At 38.4% G+C, this 22,685-nt stretch overlaps 3 protein-coding genes, 1 non-coding gene and 1 pseudogene across 4 annotated transcripts; 2 read left to right on the forward strand and 3 right to left on the reverse strand.

Moving 5' to 3' along the window:
* Nucleotides 1–2,333: 2,333 nt before the first annotated feature.
* Nucleotides 2,334–2,405, forward strand: TRNAP-UGG (transfer RNA proline (anticodon UGG)). The gene has a single exon. It is a non-coding gene; the product is annotated as a tRNA-Pro (tRNA).
* A 2,203-nt stretch (nt 2,406–4,608) lies between these two features.
* On the reverse strand, nt 4,609–5,668 carry LOC108340227 (membrane protein PM19L). Its single transcript, XM_017577449.2, has 4 exons — nt 5,394–5,668; nt 5,102–5,321; nt 4,976–5,021; nt 4,609–4,871 (listed from the first exon to the last, which is right to left on the reverse strand). The coding sequence occupies exons 1-4, from the start codon at nt 5,515–5,517 to the stop codon at nt 4,761–4,763; spliced, it is 501 nt and encodes a 166-aa protein (XP_017432938.1). The 5' UTR covers nt 5,518–5,668; the 3' UTR covers nt 4,609–4,760.
* Nucleotides 5,669–11,608: 5,940 nt separating this feature from the next.
* LOC108330098 (primary amine oxidase-like) lies at nt 11,609–15,327 on the forward strand (annotated as a pseudogene).
* A 1,432-nt stretch (nt 15,328–16,759) lies between these two features.
* LOC108331956 (UDP-glucose flavonoid 3-O-glucosyltransferase 7) lies at nt 16,760–18,506 on the reverse strand. The gene has a single exon (XM_017566997.2). The coding sequence runs from the start codon at nt 18,376–18,378 to the stop codon at nt 16,963–16,965; it is 1,416 nt and encodes a 471-aa protein (XP_017422486.1). The 5' UTR covers nt 18,379–18,506; the 3' UTR covers nt 16,760–16,962.
* Nucleotides 18,507–20,193: 1,687 nt separating this feature from the next.
* Nucleotides 20,194–21,994, reverse strand: LOC108323816 (UDP-glucose flavonoid 3-O-glucosyltransferase 7). Its single transcript, XM_017556583.2, has one exon. It carries the CDS (start codon nt 21,759–21,761, stop codon nt 20,340–20,342), a length of 1,422 nt encoding a protein of 473 aa, XP_017412072.1. The 5' UTR covers nt 21,762–21,994; the 3' UTR covers nt 20,194–20,339.
* Between the last annotated feature and the right edge of the window lie 691 nt (nt 21,995–22,685).

A 22,685-nucleotide genomic window follows, 5' to 3' on the forward strand; every position in this document is an offset into this window, starting at 1 on the left:
AATGCGCCTAAAAAAAAATTCATCTTCAACCATTGTTCTTTGTCTTCTTCATCTTCAAACACTCATCCTTATCCTCAACTATTTTGTTCTTCATCCATGAACCTCATCTACCATACACAAAGTTCGTTCTTGGTCCTCCTTAACTCCAAAGAGCATCCCTGCAACATCAAAAACAATAATTGTTAGTGGTTAGCTCAATGTGTTTTTTTAGTATTACCAATTCACTTGGAATTGGTTATTTATTGATTAGAATCGAGTGAAATTATAAAATAACTAGACGACAAATGAGACTTTATATTCTCTATTCCTCCAAATCTCATCACATTTGTAGGTAATGGAAAACTTCTTCATCCTATAATTCCTTACAAATCAGTCGGACATTTCCTTTAAAATGAACACAGACTTCACCTTAAATCATTGGCTCTATAAAATTTATCAACAGTAAAATCCGTTTATGTGAGCATAGCATTAATGTACCATAGAACATTAAAAATTTCACTAAATGAAAACTAATAACATTGAAAATTGAATTTTAAATATGACTTAATTCTATAAAGCATATTTATATATTTAAATTGATATTATTTTTGATTTGGATTTATAAAATCAAGTAGTGCCTGCCCTGTAGTCAGTGAAAACATATGATGAGAACATCCCACTGAAAAATGTATTATGCAGTCCAGTGAGTGAGTTGATGAAGCCCACGAGACCACCAATGAGAGACAACATGAGGAACAAACCACTTGTCATGTTTTCCAATGGAAAAATATTGGACAAAACAGATGCCACCATCCAAACAAACCACACACACTTCAACTAACTTCAAATTAACCAACTAATTAACACATTCACGACCAAGAAGCAATCACAAAAACTATGCAGCACAAGATTCAGTGCCAAGAGGATTGAGGCTATTGGTTTAGATCTTTCAACTTCAAACACCAACAAATCAAAGTGGAACCTTAACTTCTCCTTATTTTTATTTTGTGAGAGCTTGAAAGGTGGACCAATATATAAATCAAGATTAATTTTTATTAGATGACATATAGAAATGCGTCATGTCATGTGCCAGCGCTATTAACAATTAACTCGAAGGATTCTTAGCATGTGATGAAAAATAATTTTTGATCTTTTCACAAGCTAGATATATATATATATTTTACTATAAATTATTTCCTTTTTGAATTCGATAGAACTATTAGAAATGACAGTTTTTTAATATTTAACACTGTCGAAAAGGTATTTTATTCTGTTCATATCATGATTAGCTGGAAGATGATTAATTAGTTTTCGTAACCATTCTTAGAAGCACCATTCACGCGTAATAATTTCACTAATGTTGTTGTTTGTAGGATTTTTCTTTTGTTGCGTGAAAGTATTAAGTTTCTAGTATTCTTAACAGGATGAGTTTTAAGACAAAAGAAATCATCGTAATGAAATGTAAATTCTTAATAAAATGAGCTTTGATTATAACATTAATAAATGGTAATTTAATGGTTTTGTTTGTGACAACCAAAACCAAACCAATGGAAGCGTGTCGTAGTGCAGGAGTGGTTGTCACTTTTAGTGGCAAGAACAACATTGGTGGAATGGTGGGTGACACTTACACATGAATATGTCTTGTTTGAGTTGATCATAAAAATAGAGTGACTTAAAAAGAGTATAAGCAGAAACTGATATTAATAAAAAGTCCTTATAGAGTTTTTTACAAATAGTTTACTTTATGTTATCACACGCCTTTAGGTTTTGCTAAATATGTTATTTTATTGTTGCAGTAAAACATGTATTGATTAATTATTTAAAGTTGACATTGCAGTTAATAAAACCGAATCATTTTCTGTCCTCGCGGTTTATCTCTTTTAAGATTTATTTGAGATAAGAGTTCTCAACGTAAATTTCATCAAATAATGTTACGGATACAGTTTTTTACTTTTCAATAAATTTAGTCTGATAACACAGAATATATTATTAACAAATGTATGACAAAGATTATATATATAACAGGCACTATTGGGCCACACGTATTTGGGCTATCATGTAGGTCTTGAGAATCCAACACCCTTATACAATAAAACTGGGGCATATGTGTGTAATAAAGGTAACAAATTAACACAGTTTAATTATAATTTTGTCGTAAGAGAACAAAATATATTTCAGACTGAATAATAATAAACCGTACTTATGATGTTAATAAAAGTACTAAATAACATTATGACTACAATTAAAAATGCGCACTATTAATGTAAAGATATTTTATATCTTCCTGTTGTAATCATTACAATAAATAATTATTACTAAAATGTTTTATTAAATTGAATAACTTGTGATGTAATGGGCATTTGGTCTAGTGGTATGATTCTCGCTTTGGGTGCGAGAGGTCCCGAGTTCGATTCTCGGAATGCCCCATTTGTTTTTGAAAGCACACAATTTTAATAATTTTTGCCTCCAATTAAATTATTTGCTCTATTCTTTATTATATCCACTTCTAATGAATAGTCTTTTTTGTTTTTTTTTTTAAATTTTGTACTCATAACTTTTTATGGTCATTATTGTTTTATAATATTAACCAAACATCTTCCTTTTTAACATGCAAGAGAAAATGCAGGATCGGTTGGGTGTAGTAATGCACATATTGTTGCAGTACGATTTCTAACATATTCGGTTTTCTATATTTTATTTAGTTGTTGTACTGACAGGTCCTCCCAGCATAGATCGAGCGTGGTTAATCCAACACCAGTGCACCTATTCAATCCGCCCAAGATGACACGTTCGTCCAGGAATCTGGACCGAGCGTCCAGTCATTCAAGAGCCGGACGTCCGCCCATGATGGGACGTCCGCCCGAGAATCTGGACCGAGCGTCCACCCATTCAAGATGGGACGTCCGCCCAAGGACCTGGACCGAGCGTCCAGCCATTCAAGAACCGGACGCCCGCCCAAGATGGCACGTCTGCCCAAGAATCAGGACCGAACGTCCAGTCATTCCTGAACCGAACACCCGCCCGGGTTGACCTCCCAGACCAACCATCATTCCCAACTGACCCGCACTTTGTTGACTACACGATTAAATACTAATGACTCATTAAAGCCCTTAATAAAGATTAAGGTATTGTTGGGCCGTTTCCAGGCCCCCAAAAGGTAAAAGCCCATTACGATCAATATAAATAAAGGTCTCAGATATGATTTCTGGACAGATTGCTTAGAACGCAACACATGCATGCATTATAGAACGCTCTGCCATGTTACTGACTTGAGCGTCGGAGTGCCTTTGATAGGTACCCGACTCCCCGACTTGGAGTATGGAGCAGCGCCAGGAATAGGAGGACGACCGCCCGGCTTGGAGCGTGGAGCAGTGTCGGTCCGACTTTGTACCGTCCGCCAGTTCAACTCTCTTCGGTTCATGGGATTCAGCAGCGTCCGCCCGCCTTTAACCGCTCGTGACCGTCCGCCAGACAACGTTCGTATGTTTTAGCAGGGTCCTCCCCGGATCCGGTCGAAACAACTGTTTTTACTTTTCATGAAGTTAACTATAGTGATAAAAATAGAGATAGAGCTATTTATATGAATTATCTAAATAAGTATATAATGAAAAATTTCATTTAACATGTATAAATTGTTTTCTAATAATATTTTAAAATTCACTATTTACATCAAAGAACTAAAAAAAGAAAGGAATATGATTTACTAAGAATTCAATGGACTATATTTTCTAATATATTTTTATTTTTATTTATATGTTTTCAATGAAAATAGAAATAGGTCTATTTATAAGAATGGTATATATAATATTTAAATTTCTCATATTAAATTGTTTTCCTATTTTATTTTTAATAATATTTTAAAGTAATAATACAAAGTTTACAATAAAAAAAACTAAAATAGTGAATCCAGAAAAGATTACAGAAAAAAAGTAATAGTTCACATCTTATTTATAATCAAATTGTAAATGTTTAAACTGTTAATTTTATGCATATATTGTAAATAATAATCTATTGAATTTTTAAGGGGAAATTACCTTTTACAGGGAACTTAAACATATTTTGTCTGGTCTCCTCAATTAAAAAATATTGTTGCAAACTCATGTTACTAGAAAATAATAGTTTTGACATATACATATATATATATATATATATATATATATATATATATATATATATATATATATATTATATTATAATTGTGTATACAGTAAAGTGTTATAAATACAACAACAGAGTATAATAAATAATATATTTAATCATCTTATTTTATATATTAACAAACAAAACATATAAATATTAATATAAATAATATAATGTAATAAAAATTTGCGAATATAATGTTTGTTGAACGGTTGTTCCCGCTAGTACGCTAGCATTTACAAATCACAGACAAATACATTTCATGTAGAAATCCCGCTATTCTAAGAATGCTTTTAGGTGAAATTGACTGTTTTGGACCCAATTTTAATATTTTTTTCTATTGTACATTATTTTCTTATTGAATAAATTAAATTCCAAACAAATCCTATCTAATTCTGAATTTTAATAATTTTTATCATCTTAGCATACAGCAGTCAACGAATTTAATAATTTAAATTGCGTCATTTCATTTGAATTTTGAACTGTGCATGATACAAATTGAAAAAACTAAATTAATAACATACCATGATGCAAATAGTCATCATATGAACATCTTTTACATAAGAAAAAAGTAATTTCAGTTGCTAAAACAGAGAGCATTGATATGCATGCCATGATATATACGACACCAGAACTGAAACTCATACTCTTCCAATTCTGGGAGGAACAACTTCTGAAATACCAACGTGGATAACTCCCGTGCATAGCAGTTGAGTTGCGCTTACAATTATCGTGATTGTTTCTAAGGTGCGCTGCATAAGAATTTCCAAAATTCTGGTTATTATCAGAAACCAATCTCTAGTTCTTAAAAAATTAACCTAATGATCTTGTGACAGTATTGAAGCTATAAGCTTACCAGGTTTGAGTCAGTCCATCCAAGTTCAATCTCTTTGCAAGCAAATCTGTAACAAAGTAATTTGAGTGTGTGATGGAACGGTAGAAAATAGAGTAAATAGAAAGCAGAAAAGGGGATAAGGCTGACCCCATGGCTAATAGAGTGAGTGCCCATGTAGTGAGTGAAGACATGGCTGCAGCATGTAAGTTGGGAGCATCCCACTGGAAAATGTTATTGAGTCCAGTGAGAGAGGTGGTGAAGCCCACAACACCAGCAATCAGAGACAATATCACGAAGAAACCAGTCGTCATGTTTCCCATCGGAAAATATATCGGAAATATTCGAGCCGGAATGGACAAAACAGATGCTATACCATACAAATAACGCAGATTCAGCCAGGTTCATCTAACTTTCAAATTAACCAATTCTACTGTCTTACCTGTTTCACCAGACCTTTGAATCCCATGATTCACTGCCCAAGAAGCAATCACAAGCACAATGAAGTACAGCACAAGATTCAGTGCCAAGAGGATCGAGGCTACTGATTTGGATCCTGAAGCCATGGCCCTTCAGTTTCAAACACCAACAAGTCAAAGCGAAACCTTAACTTCTCCTTATTTTCTGAACTTGGAAGAAAGTTGGCATATTTATATTTGTATAAACGAACATTAATTAATTATCTCCCCATTGTATTACTAGAATATTTCTGGGGAAAGGTTGTCCAGTAATGCGGTTCTTCTTTGCTCTCGCCATTGAAAATAAGTTTCTTCAATGCAAAGAAATGGCTGTATTCTTTCATCATGAATTGCTTTGCCTCGTTAAGAGGAAAGGAATTATGTGGCAGCATGTACAAGGGGAAAACTTTGTCTCTTTACATCCTTTTGGATAATATCATAATCTCCCAGTAGTTTCTTACAGCTCACTCAAAACACAAGCGCTGGAGAAGATATGGTACACAGCAGAGATACATGTAAATCAAAATTTACTGCAAAGGGTGTAAAAAAATGCCTAAACTCCCATAAATACTATATCACACAAAAATGTTTTCATATATTGTTTAAGTTCAATAGTAGAATGCGCATGCATATATGATATATATAATAATTAAAAGTAAAAATCCTTATTAATATAATTTTGTAAATAAAAAATTAAATTAAATAATTGTAAATATACTATAATAAAATAATCAATAAAATTAAATTTATATAAGACAATATATATATATATTAATTTAATAAAAATATTATTTTTGGATCTTTTAAATAAAATAAACACTAAATTAAGAAATAAAAATCATATTAAATAAATTTCTCCAATATTAAAATAAAAAACTTATTAATTTTTTTTTATGTTCGTAAAGGTTTAGAATTAGGATTTAAAAACGTTGGGATTGCTTACGGGAAAGGGAGCTTCAGGGGTTATAATCTTTTTTCTTTTCTTCTGTCTAGAGGGAAAATAATCTTCTGTCTCCCAAAATTCAACTAAATTAATTTTTCTTCTTCCAAACAAATGAAATTAGCAATTACATATATAATTCATAAATCAAAGCATTATATATATATGCCATTCGTACCACTGAATGTATTTTTCAAATTAAAAGCATTCGTAACAGTGAAAACTTTATGTTTCGGTGTACATTTTCCTGTGTGTCTCTGTTGCTCCTGGATGTCTGGGATGCTTGCATTTCTTCAACTGTTGTCCTTCGTATTCACCAAAGGAGGGGGAGGTACCTGCAAAGATACTCCGACGTTCAAGTCAGATATGAGTTATGGAGCTAAAGCTCAGAAGAGAGTAATTGGATACTGCTCTGAAGTATTATTCAGGATCTCTAGAGCATAAAGAGAACGTACCTGGACTTGGGTCCTGTCACTGTATTTATAAAGAATAAAAATAACCACCTTACCTAAAAGTGTGGTTAGTGGCTTTGACTGATATTTTAACTGTCTAAAATATCTAAGATATTTATGTTATTACATAAATATCCTTACTACATAACATGCCCCCCAAGTCCGAGTTAACCGTTGACGTGGTAACTATAGGACTTATGAGTTTGAGGGAGGCTGTCTTTGCTGTAATTAGAGAGCGTGTTCCTGGTCATTGCTCATGTGTGGATTGATCGTGACCGAGTGGTTGAATTTGATGGACCAAAAGGAGGCGAAGCCAAACGGCAAAAAGCTGGAGCAAGTGAGGCCGAACGTGAGGATACGTAGGACCGAGCGGTGGAGGCCGAGTGGCATGCGAGGCCGATCATGAGGACGCTCTTTGACAATTGAATGTTGAGCGTTGAGGCCGGACGACTGACTGATTGGACGCTCGCTGACAATTGAATGTCGAGCGTTGAAGCCGAACGACTGACTGAGTGGACGTTCGTTGATAATCGAATGTCGAGCGTTGAGGCCGAACGACTGACCGAGTGGACGCTCGTTGATAATTGTTTGTTGAGCGTTGAGGCCGAACGCTGACTGAGTGGGCGCTCGTTAACCATTGAATGTCGAGCGTTGAGTGTGTCCCTTTGTTCGATGCACCTGGGTGTTCTAGGGCGAACATCGGCCAGCGGGAGTGTATCCCTTTATGCACGTGTTGCTCGATGCAGCTGGGTGTTCTAGGGCGAACATCGGCCAGCGGGAGTGTATCCCTTTATGCACGTGTTGCTCGATGCAGCTGGGTGTTCTAGGGCGAACATCGGCCAGCGGGAGTGTATCCCTTTATGCACGTGGGTGTTCTTGGGCGAACATCTGCTGGGTTTAGAAGTGCTTCAGGATGATCGGCTTTCAAGTGTCCGCTTTTATGTACAAGATATGTTTATCTGCACTGTAAGAAATAATATTAAGCATGTAGGCATATGGATTTTGATCAAGTTGCAAACCTGGTGGCCGAACGTTAATAGGACGTGCCGTAGATGGTCGAGCTGTAGATGTCGAGAGGCCGAGTGTGAGGCCAAGTGTTTGGACGCTCGTTCACAATGATGAGCGAATGGCTGAATGGTTGAGGCCATGGATGGCCGAACGTCATTGAGGACCAATGTGCGAACATCAGTTGTAGTAGAATGAGCGAACGCTGGCGGATTCGAGTGGACGAACGATATTGAGCGGGTGGCCGACACTCCATTATCTGACGAACGTTATTGAGCGAACGTTGTGCAATCGAGTGGACGAACGCTTGGGATCCGAACGTTGTCGAGCGTTAAAGTCTGAGTGCGAGGACGAACGCTCGTCACATGGCTTGTCGAACGTTCGGATCCAAATGGTGAGGGCGAACGGCAAACAACAAGGACGCTCGTACGCAGGCTTTGGCGGGCGCTTCTTGAACGCTCGTTTGTAATGGACTGTTGAACGTTGAGGCCGAATGCGGGAGCGCTCGTATTGACGAATGGTCGAGTGGTAGTGGCCGAACGTTGATAATAAGCAAAGTGATGAACCCTCTAGGCCGCACTTTGATGATCACGCGAAGGGACGAACGCTCTATGCAAAGCTTATGCCGAACGCTTGGAACCGAACGTCAATGATGAGAGAAGTTCCGAACGCTCTAGGCCGAACGTCAACGAGAGAGCATTGTTGGCCGAACGCTATTGAAACGAATGGCCGAATGGTTGAGGCCATGGATGGCCGAACGTTGGTGACGGAGTGAAGGAACGTTGATGACCGCTGGAGAGGCCATGGATGGCCGAGCGGTGGTGACGGAGTGAACGAACGTTGAGAATTGAGGGGACGAACGTTGTTGAAGTGGTTGGGCGAGGGCTCGTTCAAACGGATGGACGAGCGCTCGTTGAAATGAACTGACGAGCGCTCGTTGAAATGGATTGACGAACGCTCGTCCACATATTGATTGTCGAGCGTTCGAATCCCATGGGCGAGGCTGAACGCACGTTCACAGGCATTGTCGAGCGCTCCATCGGAAGGGCGAGGACGAACGCTCGGCTTGTTGGACGCTCGGTCACACTGATGGTCGAGCGTTCGAGTATATGCGAGGCCGAGTGATCCATTGTTTTGAACGCTCGTCCACGTTCGGTGTCGAGCGTTCGAATCCGAAGGGCGAGGACGAACGGCTGATAGCTGGAACGCTCGTCCACAGGGATTGTCGAGCGTTCGTCTCCTTGAACGTCAAGGCCGAACGTTGGCTGTTTGGACGCTCGTACATACTGATTTTCCAGCGTTCGGTTCTGAACGTCGAGTCCGAACGTTGGCTGTTGGGCGCTCGCACACACTGATTGTCGAGCGTGCGAGCAGGAACGTCGAGGCCGAACGTCGAGCGTGCGAGCAAGAACGTCGAGGCCGAACGTCGAGGGTAGGAGCAGGAACGTCGAGGCCGAACGTTGGCTGTTGGGCGCTCGCACACACTGATTGTCGAGCGTGCGAGCAGGAACGTCGAGGCCGAACGTCGAGCGTGCGAGCAAGAACGTCGAGGCCGAACGTCGGCTGTTGGGCGCTCGCACACACTGATTGTCGAGCGTGCGAGCAGGAACGTCGAGGCCGACCGTCGAGCGTGCGAGCAAGAACGTCGAGGCCGAATGTTGGAGTATTTGAGGGATAGAAGTTGGGTTGGATGACGTGGAGGCCAAACTGAATGACGCGTGGGTGGAGCGAGTCTTGCGGAAGACGTGGAGAATGGGTCTCCCTAGAATCCCTTCTGCCCAAAAAACCCTAGAATCAGCCCTATTGCGGAGCGGCTGATCCGGAGGCTGCCGCGATCCGAGGTGATCGAAGACAATGGAGTCCCCAGGCTTGGGATGAACTGGCGGCTTTGCAGTGGCATTCTGATGGCGACGGCCCTGATGTGGTTGTCGCTTGAGCCGCACCTGATGGAGTTTGGACATGACGGAGGTGCCACCGCTGCGATACCGGAGAGGATAAGAGCGCGACAGTGACTCTTGAATCACGACGGTGATGCGTGGTCTGGACAGAGCCCGGTTTGGGGTTTTTCTGTTCTCAGTCTCGATTCTGATCTTGGGGTTTTCGATTTCTGATGGCGAGGACAGCGACGCTGTGATTGGAAGGGACGGCGGCGACATGGAGTTTTGGGTTTAGGGTTCCTGTTCTTCTCCGATTTCTGATGTAATTGGGAAATGAGGAATTTCTGGTGTACCTCTGTATCCTTAAATTCTAAGGAGATTGACGGAAGGGTGTTCCAGTAGACGTGGGTGTTGTTTGGTGAGGAAGAAGATGAAGGCATGGAGATGGTGATGACGGCATAGGTGCATGATTGCTGATGGAAGATGAGTTTGGTGGCTTCTGTTACGAGACCCGCGTGAGGGGTTCACAGATTTGGGATTTCAAAGTAGTTATGGAAAAATAGCTGATGATTAAAGGGTGAGGGAGCAAGGATGATCTTTCCGTGGTGAAGGCGGAAATGAATGAGTTCTGATTTGCACCGTTTCCTCTTTGCAGATATGAATGAAGGTCTCCGAAGAAGATGATGAACGAGCTTGTGAAACTCGTGATCTGGGTTTGGTTTGATTGCGCGCTTTGGGATCTGAGGAGTGGCGTCAATGGAGGTGCTGGTGTGGGTTGTTTCTGTTGAGATGTATCAGTTCGGTGGTCTCCACCCCTGTCGTAGGATCAGCGTTTTCGTAGAGGTGCTCGTGGTGGCGTCGATGGCTCGCGGAGGAGATTCCTGGCAGTGATGCGGCAGTAGCTTTATCTGAAGAAGGGATTCGTCAAGGCCGAGGCTCCTCTCGTGGCTTCTTTGGGTTGGCACTCGGCCCCACGGTGGGCGCCAAAATGTTTCGGTGTACATTTTCCTGTGTGTCTCTGTTGCTCCTGGATGTCTGGGATGCTTGCATTTCTTCAACTGTTGTCCTTCGTATTCACCAAAGGAGGGGGAGGTACCTGCAAAGATACTCCGACGTTCAAGTCAGATATGAGTTATGGAGCTAAAGCTCAGAAGAGAGTAATTGGATACTGCTCTGAAGTATTATTCAGGATCTCTAGAGCATAAAGAGAAGACTTGGGTCCTGTCACTGTATTTATAAAGAATAAAAATAACCACCTTACCTAAAAGTGTGGTTAGTGGCTTTGACTGATATTTTAACTGTCTAAAATATCTAAGATATTTATGTTATTACATAAATATCCTTACTACATAACACTTTAATTCACATATTTACATTTCAATCACCTAACATGACTTTCAATTTGCGAGACTTCCAACAAAACTTCAATGGACAACGGAAATTCATGGCATCTTTATAATTTGGAAAAAACACCTTTTATACATAAACATAAAATCCTAACATCTAACATGATTATGATACCAACGTAAACTATTATCTAATTTCAACTGTTTATTCAATTCATAAACATTATTTAGAATATATAATTCTAACAACTATATTATCAGAAGAGTTTAAAATCTATCTCGGATCTATTGCAAAAAAAATTATCAATGTTTTTTTCAATTTTTGCTTTTCTTTAGTGACGTTTTGATGATATATAATTATATAAATATACAAAATTTTCTTTCTATCAAAATCACATTTTCTCATTTTTTTCAAAAACCTAGTCTTTCATTTATAATATGAATTAAATATATTTTTAGTCTTCATAATTTTTGTTCCTCAAGAGGCCACGTCTTTTTCTTTTTTCTCACGCTGAGTCCAATCTCATTTTCAAGGTTTCTTTCCAGAGAAATTAAGGGAGCAAGTGCCTTTCTTCCCAGATGACAACAGCAGCAGAGGTACCATTTCTCCTCCATGGGGCCGTAACAGTGCTTCAACCACCTTCCCCGGTGAAGCCGGTCTTCATCGACAGCAGCGACACGACCGACTGCTCTTGCCGGACGAGAAGTTATGGTAGAGGACGACGATCCCCTCTTCCATGGTCGCTGCAATGCCGCTTCCGCTACTGGAAATGGCAGCTCCGCTTAAGTTCTACGGCGGTTTCGACCGTGATGACTATGACAACACCTAGACCGAAGTTGGTGGTATTGGCCAAACAAAGGAGACGAAAACGTAGGGTCCATGTGGATGTTTCGTACGAATGGGAATGAAGAAACAGTGAACGATACCGGTGGCTTCGAAAATACTATCTTGTATTTTTCTTTTGTGATTGGATTAAAGAATGGAGGCAAAGATGTTAATATATCAGAGACAACACTGCAAATACTTCGTGGCAAAGATGCTGATATATCAGAGGAGGTAAAGGAAGTTCAGGTTTTTCTACTTTTAGATATAACTCTGTGCCTTTGCTTCAATGTTGAAGACAAAGCATTCTTAAGATACCGTGTTTAAGTGGTTCTATGTCATTGGAACACGAGACTACATAACTACTTTGGAGCACATCCCAAAATCTAGGCTACTGGAATTGTTAGAAGATATTAGCGCTCAGTCACTGTAACTATACCTTTCAACATTCTAAATTTTGATTGAAAGTTTCTTTCTTTTTCCTTTTGGACACCGTATGTGGTCGTTCGTATATATCATCCTACAAAATTAACAAACTCTCCATCTTTCAACGCTGATCAGTTAAATGAGGAATTGATAAATATATAGAAAATTTCAGCACTGTGTGCTGAAGGGTTTTATTCAATTTGTTTATGTACGTAATAATTGGATATAAAGTTTCCAATATTTCTCTTGCATAACACTTAAACCAGTGGAGTTTTAGCAGTAGAATTTGACTATTCTACAGTGGCTATAAACACAAAAGAAACAGAATTGTGTATATTACATTTTTGAAAGGAAAAAAATATCATGTTCAAATCTCGTGGATTTTAGCTGTATGGACAATTAAAAATAGAAGGAAAAAATACGGGAGTTAAATATGAATTTCAAATACCTGATCCGCAAGATGTGAAGCTATATGTTCTGTCAATTATTTTTCTCAAACCAGTATATGCTACATATATCGCTCAGAGATCAAAGCACATATTAACTTTACTCCAACATTACGTGTACAAGAACATATTCATTCACGCTTAAAGTTCTGATTAAAGCTAAACTTTATGCGCTCAGTCACTAAAACTTACCTTCACTTTGTTTTTTTTTATAGAAGAGGTCTAGGGGTGAAAATAAATTAAGTAAAAATAATTTTTATAAATATTTTTTATACGTCAATGACCAGATAGGAATATGCTTAATGTTCTGCCACAGTTTGGAGGAATCAATGAAATTTTCTTTTATACCAGCAATATTTTTGAACTAGCAGGTAAGTATATTGCTGTAATCATCACAGTAGTACACTTTGTTTAGTGTCAGCATCCCAATTGGTGAATCAGCGAAAGAATTCAGTTCTTTTCCAATTTTTAAGCGGTGGTGAGAGTATCAGTAAGTGTAACTTTGTAACGATAGTTTTAAGGGTAACCTTTGTAATTATCATAAGTCTGGATGGGGCGAAGGATGGTAACCAGAATTTGCCTTCACATTTTAGAGATCACGATGTTGGAAAGAGGGATTTTGGAAGGAGGGATGGTCAGTATGGGAAATAGAAGCCCCGGAATAATGAGATGAACCTATTGTGATCGGAATCGTGAACAACTCAACAGAAGCAGAGGTGATTCTGTTCAGAGCTTGGTTTCAAGGTCAAGGTCAACATTTTCTTCAAGTGATAAGGGTCTGCCTTATAGAGATCACTGATCTCAGTGAGTGCGGTCTGCGATGGAGACAGAGTGAGAGATGCTGGTGGCGGTATGGTCAGTATAGAAGGAGACAATTTGCCATTCAGAGATGGAGGGAGAGGGAGGGAGAGAAGTTCAGCGTAAAGATGCATGAAAGGATTGACATGATTTAGAAAAAAAAAATTAATGTGACACACCATTAGTCATCTAAAAAAAACAATTAATACATAAAAATTATAATTTTTTTAAGAATAAAGATGAAAATATACCAAAATTTAAAAAAAAAATTAAAATCACTTGATAATTAAAGAATTAAAATCATATTTAATTCTTATAATATTTTATAAACTTTAATAAAATATAAAAATATCCTTTTGAAAATGAGAAGAGAAAAAATTAATTTAAATAATTTTAAAATAATTCTCTTAACTTTAATACATTTATATTATAAAAATCATTAATTTATAATATTTTCATTTAAATTATTTTTTAAATTATATGAATTAAATATTAAACTAGTATTAAATATTAAACATTTCTGAGCTGTTCGTGCCATATCAAGACCCAACAGATGACTTTTACTATAAAACATTCTTTGATGCCGGAGAGTTTGGGTTCCGTCTATCCACTGTTTCATTGGTGCCCAACCGTGATTGCCCATCCAATGCTCAATTCCTTGACGTATATGTTCACGCTGCCGATGGAACTCCATTTCTCATTGCCAACGCAGTCTGTGTGTTCGAACAATATGGCAGCATCTTGTGGCGTCACACCGAAAACGGCATTCCCAACGAATCGGTATGTACGCATACCACACCTCCTTTTTATCAATACACGCTGATTTCTCATTCGATTAAATTTAGGTTTAAATATTTACGTTAGTGTTGGCCTCTGACAGTTCGAAGAGACCAGAACGGAAGTGAACTTGGTGGTGAGAACAATCGTTACTGTCGGCAACTACGACAACATCATTGAATGGGAGTTTAAGACAAGTGGCTCAATCAAACCCTAGGTATGGATCATCATTTCCAATAGCTACGTGCATGCCTAGTATAGCTCTTGCAATGTTGAAGAGATAACAGATTTAATTAATCTTTTTAAAGGCATGGTACGAGGAATAAGTCTTACGATTCGTTATTTAAACATAAAAAACAATATACTATATTGTTTCGATTATTCTTAATGTTATTTTATTAGACAAGATTCATTATTTCTTGGACTGTGCGAAGGTATGTACACCAATGTAATCTAATAAACCATTGCGGATACGTATGTGTACAGATTTCTCTATCAGGTATATTGGAAATCAATGGAGTAGATATCAAGCACAAGAAGGAGATAAAGAGTGATCAACATGGTACCCTGGTGTTAGAAAACAGCATCGGTGTCTACCACGACCACTTCTACATATACCATCTGGATCTTGACATCGATGGCGTGAACAACTCTTTTGAGAAGACGAGTTTGAAGACGGTGAGAGTGACAGACGGAAGCTCGAAGAGGAAAAGCTATTGGACGACTGAGACTGAAACTGCTGAGAGCGAGAACGATGCAAAGATCACAATTGGGTCCACACCGGGTGAGCTTTCGGTGGTGAACCCCAACAAGAAGACATCGGTTGGAAACGATGTGGTTTGATTCCAGCTATCCCAGCTCATCCTCTTCGAACGGATGACGATCTTACACAAATCCGTGGCGCTTTTACAAACTTCAATATGTGGGTCACACCATATACAACAGGACTGAGAAGTGGGCTGGTGGACTCTACGTTGATCACATCCTCTTCTCCCTTCCATGGCCCACAATAATGTCCTCCTGCTTCATCTGCATTATTATATTACAATAATATAATAATATAATATTTAAATTTCTAAATTTTCAATTTTTATACTTAGACTCGATATATTTTAAGGAATTTCTTCCATCTCAACTGCCTATCTCTACCTTCGTTTTTATTTTTAATGAACGTTCTAAATTCGAAAATATATATATTTATCCAATTCTTTTCAAAATAAAAAAGAAGGCGACTAAATATTTAAAAAGTAATATGTTCAAATCTTTACTTTAGATATATCCATTTACAATTATATTAATATAGTAACAAAACATTGTAAATTTATATTCTTAATTTAAATTTCTATATAATTAAATCACTCTATCAAATTATTAAGGAATTATAAAGGGTATAAAAGTATTATTCTCGTAAATATTTATAAGGTATATAAAGCAACTGTAAAAGGTGACACTCCAGAAATTATCCCTAGTTAAAAACTATAATAAATATCTCTACATTTCCTTATTTTTAATATTTTTTCTTGAAGATATTTTCGGATTAAAAAAATGTCTTCCAAAATATCTAATCTGATCTGATGTATAAGAAAGAAATTTATAAAATGAATATTCTAAAAGGTAATTTTAAATTAATAACTTTCTGAAACAGTTATTTTTTTATTTATTTTTTATATTCCAAAACATTCAATCTAGGATATAAAATCTATATAATTAAATCACTATTTCAAATTATTAAGGAATGATAATGGGTGTAAAAATATTATTACTGGTAAATATTTATAAGGTATAATAAAAAGCAACACTATAAAAAGTTACACTCCCGAAACTATCCCTGGTTAAAAAGTATAAAAAATATCTCTACTCTTCCTTATTTTGAATATTTTGTTTGGAAGATACTTTTGGATTTAAAAAGTGCCTTTCAATATATTTAATCACAAGAAAGAAATTTATAAAATGAGTATTCTAGAAGGTAATTTTAGATTCGGAATAACTTTCTGAAACACTTATTTCTGATTTTTTTTATATTTCAGAACATCAAATCTAGAATAAAAAAATTACAAAACGAATGTTTTAGAATGTAATTGTGAATTTAGAATTGACTTCTGGATGAAATTTTACATAAATGACTTCCTATTGATGGTAATGTAGATGGGTCATGCGGGTCAATCTGCAAGACAGATTGAATATTTTAGCTTGTTGATAATTGTGAGTATAAATATTATTATATTCACATTTCACTTATTTATTAAATTATCTATTTTCGGTTGGCGACACGCATCCATTTGATGTGGATCCACATGAGTATTTTTATTATTTTAACTGAAAAATAGATCATTGAGATTTCAACACCATAATCTTTTTTACTGTCATTTAATACTATTACTCGTTATTATTGATTTATTCTTTCATTTAAAATTACAAAAGTTAAAATTTGATAAGACTATTTTACCTCGATAAAAACTGTCAAAATAATAACGAAATGTTATCAAATAAGCTTTTTCTTACAAAGATGGGACATACCCCATTTGTGGCTGAAAATACGTGTTGAATTAATGCGTAAAATATATTATGTTTTTTGCTTGTTTTGTTTTTCTTTCTCTGAGGCAATGTGACCATTGAAGAACAAGAAAGCTAAAGAAAAGTTCATGGCAAAAATGGTAATTAAGCTAGGAGAGAAGCTTGGCATCCCTGAGCCGCGTAAGATCATGAATGAGGGCTGTTAAATTCTCGTGAGATGAACCTCCTTCTCCAACAGCTTCTCGCGCCTTTTTCCCAAACTCTTGTGCACGCCGTCTCACTTCTTGCGCTTCATCGCCACCGTCCATTATCCGCCTCACACCTCTCTCAATGCTGTCTCTGCACACCAACATCTGTCTCTCACCAAACCCTATTGAGTTCCACTCAGCTACGCCCACCTCCACCCCAATTCCCCGCACCTCGCTTATCAGCTTCTCGTTGTAGAACTGTTCTCCGTGCACCGGCCAAGTAATCATGGGGACGCCACCACTCACAGCCTCCACGGTGGAATTCCACCCACAATGACTCAAAAATGCTCCAACGGCACGGTGGTTCAGGATAACCAACTGTGGAGCCCACCCCCTGATAACCATCCCCTTCTCTGCATTCCTTTCTTCAAACCCCTCGGGCATCCACTTCTCCTCTTCCTTACTCTCCTCCTTCCCCTTCTTCTCCGGCACCACCCATATGAACCCATGACCCGACGCTTCAATCCCGCATGCAATCTCGTAAAGCTGTTTATCCGGGAAATGACAAAGGCTCCCAAAGCATATGTACACCACCGAGTTTTCCGCCTTAGAGTCAAGCCAACTCACGCACTCATGCATACTCACCACGCTCTTCATGCCCCTCTCTGCTTTCTCTTCAGGGGTTCTGGGTATGAGAGAGGCCGGCCCAAGATGCCAAGCCTTGTGCCCCGTCGTTTTCTCGTAGTAGCGGATGTATTCTTCTCCGTCGAGCTCCGCGAAGTTGTTCACGATTAGGCCGTAGCTTCCGAGCTCCATCTCCAGGTACTTATTAAGGAATTCGGCCAACTCCTTCGGTGGTGATGCGTTGAGGGTTATGGAGTGAGGGAGGGTGGGACTGAGAAGAGAATTGGAAGAGTGAGAGGAGGAGTGTAGGGCGCAGACGGTGAAGAGGGAGAAGCCGTTGAAGGCAAGTCTGGGGATGTTAAGGTTGTTGGCCAAGTCATGAACCCAGGGGAATAGAAAGTCGGCGACGATGCAATCAGGTGGATTTTCCTCCACGAAATTCTGGATGGGGGTTTGGAGCATGGTGGTGGCGTTCATGACCTTAACGAGTTGGTCAGCGTCGGTGACGGAGGAGATGTTTTCGATGCCGTCGGGGAGACCGACTTCTTCGGAGGGAAATGGAAAGGTGTGGAAGAGGAGGAAGGGGTGGGAGGGGATGGATTTGCGGAGAGTTAAAGCGTTGGAAGGGGTGCTGATGATGGTGACATGGTGGCCACGAGAGACGAAGAGGGTGGCTATATCGCATAGTGGGATCATGTGACCTGCTGCTAGGGAATGAATGAAGTAGAGTTTGAGTGGCCTCGTTTCCTCCATGGCCTTGCGCTGTCTCAATTGCGTGTCTTCTTCCTATATCACTACCATTTTATACTCTCACAATCACCCCTAGAGAATTCCAATGATCCAACTTTCCGTAGTAATTTTCGTAGGTTATTGGAGCTAACATCGATATGCTTACTTTCATCACGAGACACTAAATTTAGAAAGTTTTATAGTTTAATGTATATTTCAATATTTTAACTTTTACCAAGCTTCTCTAAACCTCTTCACACCCAAACTCCTTCACATATACATATTCAAAAAAATGTCATTGTCGGTAATAGGATAAGTCCTACCGAGGAAGCGAATTTTTAAAAACATTATTTTTTTAGACAGACTTGTTGAAATCGAACTCTTGTTTGTGATTGACAACTAATGTGATTTTGTTTTGTCTCCATGGCACATCATATAATTTTCCACCACATGACTGTGGAAAAATGTGGATAATATACAACACTAAGAAGTTGCCACGTGGTTTACCGAATACCACTCTGCCGGCACCATTATTGATTCACAAAATGTGATTATTTGGTATGAAATAATAAAATTTCTAAATTTATAATATCATGTTTGATTAATTTTACAAATAAGAAAGTTTTCCTGTCATTTTTTAAAAGCCAATTATTTTTAGTTTATAATTAGTTAATTGGTAGGCCAATCTAATTTTAGTCATAATGATCCACTTACTATTTCTATTTAGTCAACGACACACAGCTACAGTTTGTCATCCTTCAACTTAATTGGGACTTTTGAAAATAAAACTATCAGCAGAATAAACAATGATCTTAACTCTACCATATAGGTCTAATTTTAACTGGTTGCTTTAAACACATTAATTATTAGAAAAAAATTATTTAGGTTTATGTTATTTAATTTTGTTCTCGATTATACCTTTTTGCAAAAGGGAGAAAATAATAACGTGTCATTTATGAAAATAATAAATGAGTTAGAACAAACAATCTGTTAAAAGTTACAAAAAATTTAATATACAAATATTAATTATTTTTCATTATAAATTTATTCCATAAATTAAAGAGCACGTCGAGGAACATCGTCGTTTACTACTATGCGAAAATTAATAAAACTCAACCCTCTCATATTTATTTAAATTCCATTTGAATTCTTAAAATTGACTCAATTTTTTATTTATCCAGATGTCTAATCTAAAACTTAACTGAAAACAATAACATGTGTTTAAAGACTGAAGAATTACTTTTTGAAGTCGAAATAGTTTAAAGATTTAGTTGCTCTTATTATTGTAAATATTTATAATATGATAGAAAAAATATAATTTTAAACGATAAATTGATTATTTACTTCATTGAAGAATAAAAACATCACCTTACCAAACTTCTTGGCTAGACATATCATCAACATCATGTAGGATGAAAACTTATTATATGAATCCATGATTGAAGTTTATGTTTTATTTTAATTTAAGCATTTTTTTTTTCAAACGAAGTTTAATTTTTTTGCATGTACTTTTTTATTTCTTTTACTAATTTTTTTTAAATGAAATGAGTTGTGAATTTGATCTCTTGCCATTTGTGTGCAAATAAATATACGAAAGTCAGCCTTTTGTCTGACTCTAAATTACTTAAGAATGTCGTGTGAAGCCTTTGTTTATTGAGGGGTTTATTCTTAATTATTTTAATCATATACATAAATACAAACATGTTATAATTCTAATTGTAATTGACACGTTAAGAACTCTAATAACTTATATTATTGCATTATTTTTGTTTTTTCTGTTGTACTAACAAAAATAGGCAACAATAAATTTGTTTGAATGTCATTGCAAGTGAATAGTAGTAATTAAGTAACAAAGAATTGTATTCAATGGAATTTGCAACATGTTTAGGAAGAACTAGGGAAATGAGTATGAGTATGTAAGTTGTTTGGAATACAATGCATAATACTTCTTGATGAAGAGTTTGAGGAACATCGTATTGAACGAGTCACTCTGGCTTAGAGTTTCTCAGCCGTTTGAGATAATCAATCAAGGCCGTTAAATTGTTGTAAGATGAGCCACCCTCTTGAACAGCTTGCCTCGCAGTTTCCCCAAACTCTTTTGCTCGCCGTCTGATTAGCAAGGATTCATCAGCGCCGTCCATGATCCTCCTCATAGCCTTCTCAATGCAAGCTCTGTCCACAAGCTTTTCACTCTCGAAGAAAGCAGAGAGGTTCCACTCCTCTGCGCCCACCTCCACCCCAATCCCCCGCACCCGCGTTATTAACTTCTCGTTGTAAAACTGGTCACTGTGAACGGGCCACGTAATCATGGGAACCCCAGCAGCTACGCTCTCTACGGTGGAGTTCCAGCCGCAGTGAGTCAGGAACGCGCCAACAGCGGGGTGGTTCAGGATAGTCATCTGTGGGGCCCAGCCTCTGATAATCATCACCTTCTCTCCGGTCCTCTCCTCAAACCCCTTCGGTAGCCACTTCTCTTTCTCTTCTTCATTGTCCTCTTCCTTTTCTTTCTTCTCTGGAACCACCCATATGAATCCATAACCCGACGCTTCGATAGCGCATGCAATCTCGTAAAGCTGTTTATCCGGGAAATAGCAGAGGGAACCAAAACTTATGTACACCACCGAGTTCACTTGCTTCGAGTCAAGCCAACTCACACACTCCTGCATACTCACCACGTTCTTTGCCCCTCGCTCTGATTTCTCTAGAGCAGTTCTGCGAGCAAGACACGCTGGCCCGAGGTGCCAGGCCTTGTGCCCAGTAGTTCTCTCGTAGTGGCGGAGGTACTCTTCCCCGTCAAGCTCGACGAAGTTGTTGATAATGAAACCGTCGCTTTTGAGCGCCATCGCGAGCAGGGGTTCCAAGAATTCCCGCGAGTCCTTAGGCGGAGATGAGCTCAAGGTGACGTGGTGAGGAAAATCGGGAATAGCAAAGGGACCGGTGGCATGGATGCTCAGCGTTTTGACGGACTCCATGGCGCAAATGGAAAAGAGGGAGAATCCATTGAAAACGAGCCTGGGGATGCAAAGCTTGTTTGCCAAGTCATGGACCCAGGGGTATAGAAAATCGGCGACGATGCAATCCGGTGGGTCCTGCTCGATGAAACTCTCGATGGGTTGGCGGAGCAGCATGGTGGCCGTGTAGATTCTATAGGATTTGTCGATGTCGGTGACCGCGGTCAAGTTTTCGACTCCGACGGGCAGACCTACTTCTTGGGAAGGGAATTGGAAAGTGTGGAGACGGAGGTTATGGGATGGTTTAAGGTGTTGGGCGTTGGAAGGGGTGGTGATGATGGTGACGTGGTGGCCACGTGAGGCGAAGAATTGGGCTATGTCGCAGAGAGGGATCATGTGACCGGCTGCGAGGTAGGGAATGAAGTAAAGCTTGAGTGAGTGGTCTTTCACGTCCATTCTGCCTGAACTCAACTCAACACAACACAACACTCTTTGGCACCCACTTTACAGTTTAAAATACTTATACGCTAGATAGTTTGAACGAGGCAAAAAGCCGTTTTTGTTGACGAAGCTTCGCCGGTTGTGAATCTAACCCTAAACAGGACAGGACAAAACATGCGAGTTGGCCAATGCCAATTTTGCTTTGGAAGCAATGGGAACGGTTGCCATTTGAAATTATCACAACCATCTTGTCCTCAGACCTTGTGAATTATGTAACTCTTATGCAATTAAGTAACTGTTGCTTATCCTTTTTTAATTATTTTGTTTATTACCTGAAGAATGGGAAGATGTTTACGAGGAACCACGTGGATACAAGAAATCATATACAGATCATCATGTTGTCTTGATGTGCAGACCTTGATAGCGACAACGCCAAACCGACTCGGCGAGGGGACAAACATACGTGATTCATCTCTGATTTCTTCTATCATATTATCACCATCTCACTAACATGTTATGATGGTACTTCTTTTTAGGTACGTGGGGGTGGAATTCTTTTAACGTGCCGTTTTTCATTTTTAATTAGCTTTTGTTTATCAAATTCTGGTAGAGAAATACAGTCTCCAAACATGATTAATTGTGGAAAGTTGAAATATATGATCTCATTGTATGAAATGGCATTAGATACAAACAAATAGCATGAATTTCTGCCATTAACTTAGGTAAACAATTCACATTTGAATTTTGAATAATAAAAAGTGATGTATGGATAGGCGTCAGATCAATGACTACACAAACAATTAACAATTCTTGATTGATTTTGTTAGGGCCTGGCGAGTGTATGAGAGAAGAAGATATAGGAGGAACAGGGGGGAGGACGAACGTCTTGAGCAAGAGGGGAACCGTGCGGTAGCGAACGAGCGTTACGAGCAGGAGATG

Source organism: Vigna angularis, chromosome 1, assembly GCF_016808095.1.
Source record: "Vigna angularis cultivar LongXiaoDou No.4 chromosome 1, ASM1680809v1, whole genome shotgun sequence".
Classification (NCBI taxonomy): Eukaryota; Viridiplantae; Streptophyta; class Magnoliopsida; order Fabales; family Fabaceae; genus Vigna; species Vigna angularis.

What these genes read in the sequence shown, in the direction of transcription:
- LOC108331956 (XM_017566997.2), bottom strand. Translation starts at nt 18,378, where the DNA reads ATGGAGGAAACGAGGCCACTCAAACTCTACTTCATTCATTCCCTAGCA.
- LOC108340227 (XM_017577449.2), bottom strand. Translation starts at nt 5,517, where the DNA reads ATGGCTTCAGGATCCAAATCAGTAGCCTCGATCCTCTTGGCACTGAAT. An exon ending in CTCACTCTATTAGCCATGGG is followed by an intron (nt 5,022 to 5,101) that starts GTCAGCCTTATC and finishes ACTTTGTTACAG; the next exon opens with ATTTGCTTGCAAAGAGATTG. An exon ending in GATGGACTGACTCAAACCTG is followed by an intron (nt 4,872 to 4,975) that starts GTAAGCTTATAG and finishes ATTCTTATGCAG; the next exon opens with CGCACCTTAGAAACAATCAC.
- LOC108323816 (XM_017556583.2), bottom strand. Translation starts at nt 21,761, where the DNA reads ATGGACGTGAAAGACCACTCACTCAAGCTTTACTTCATTCCCTACCTC.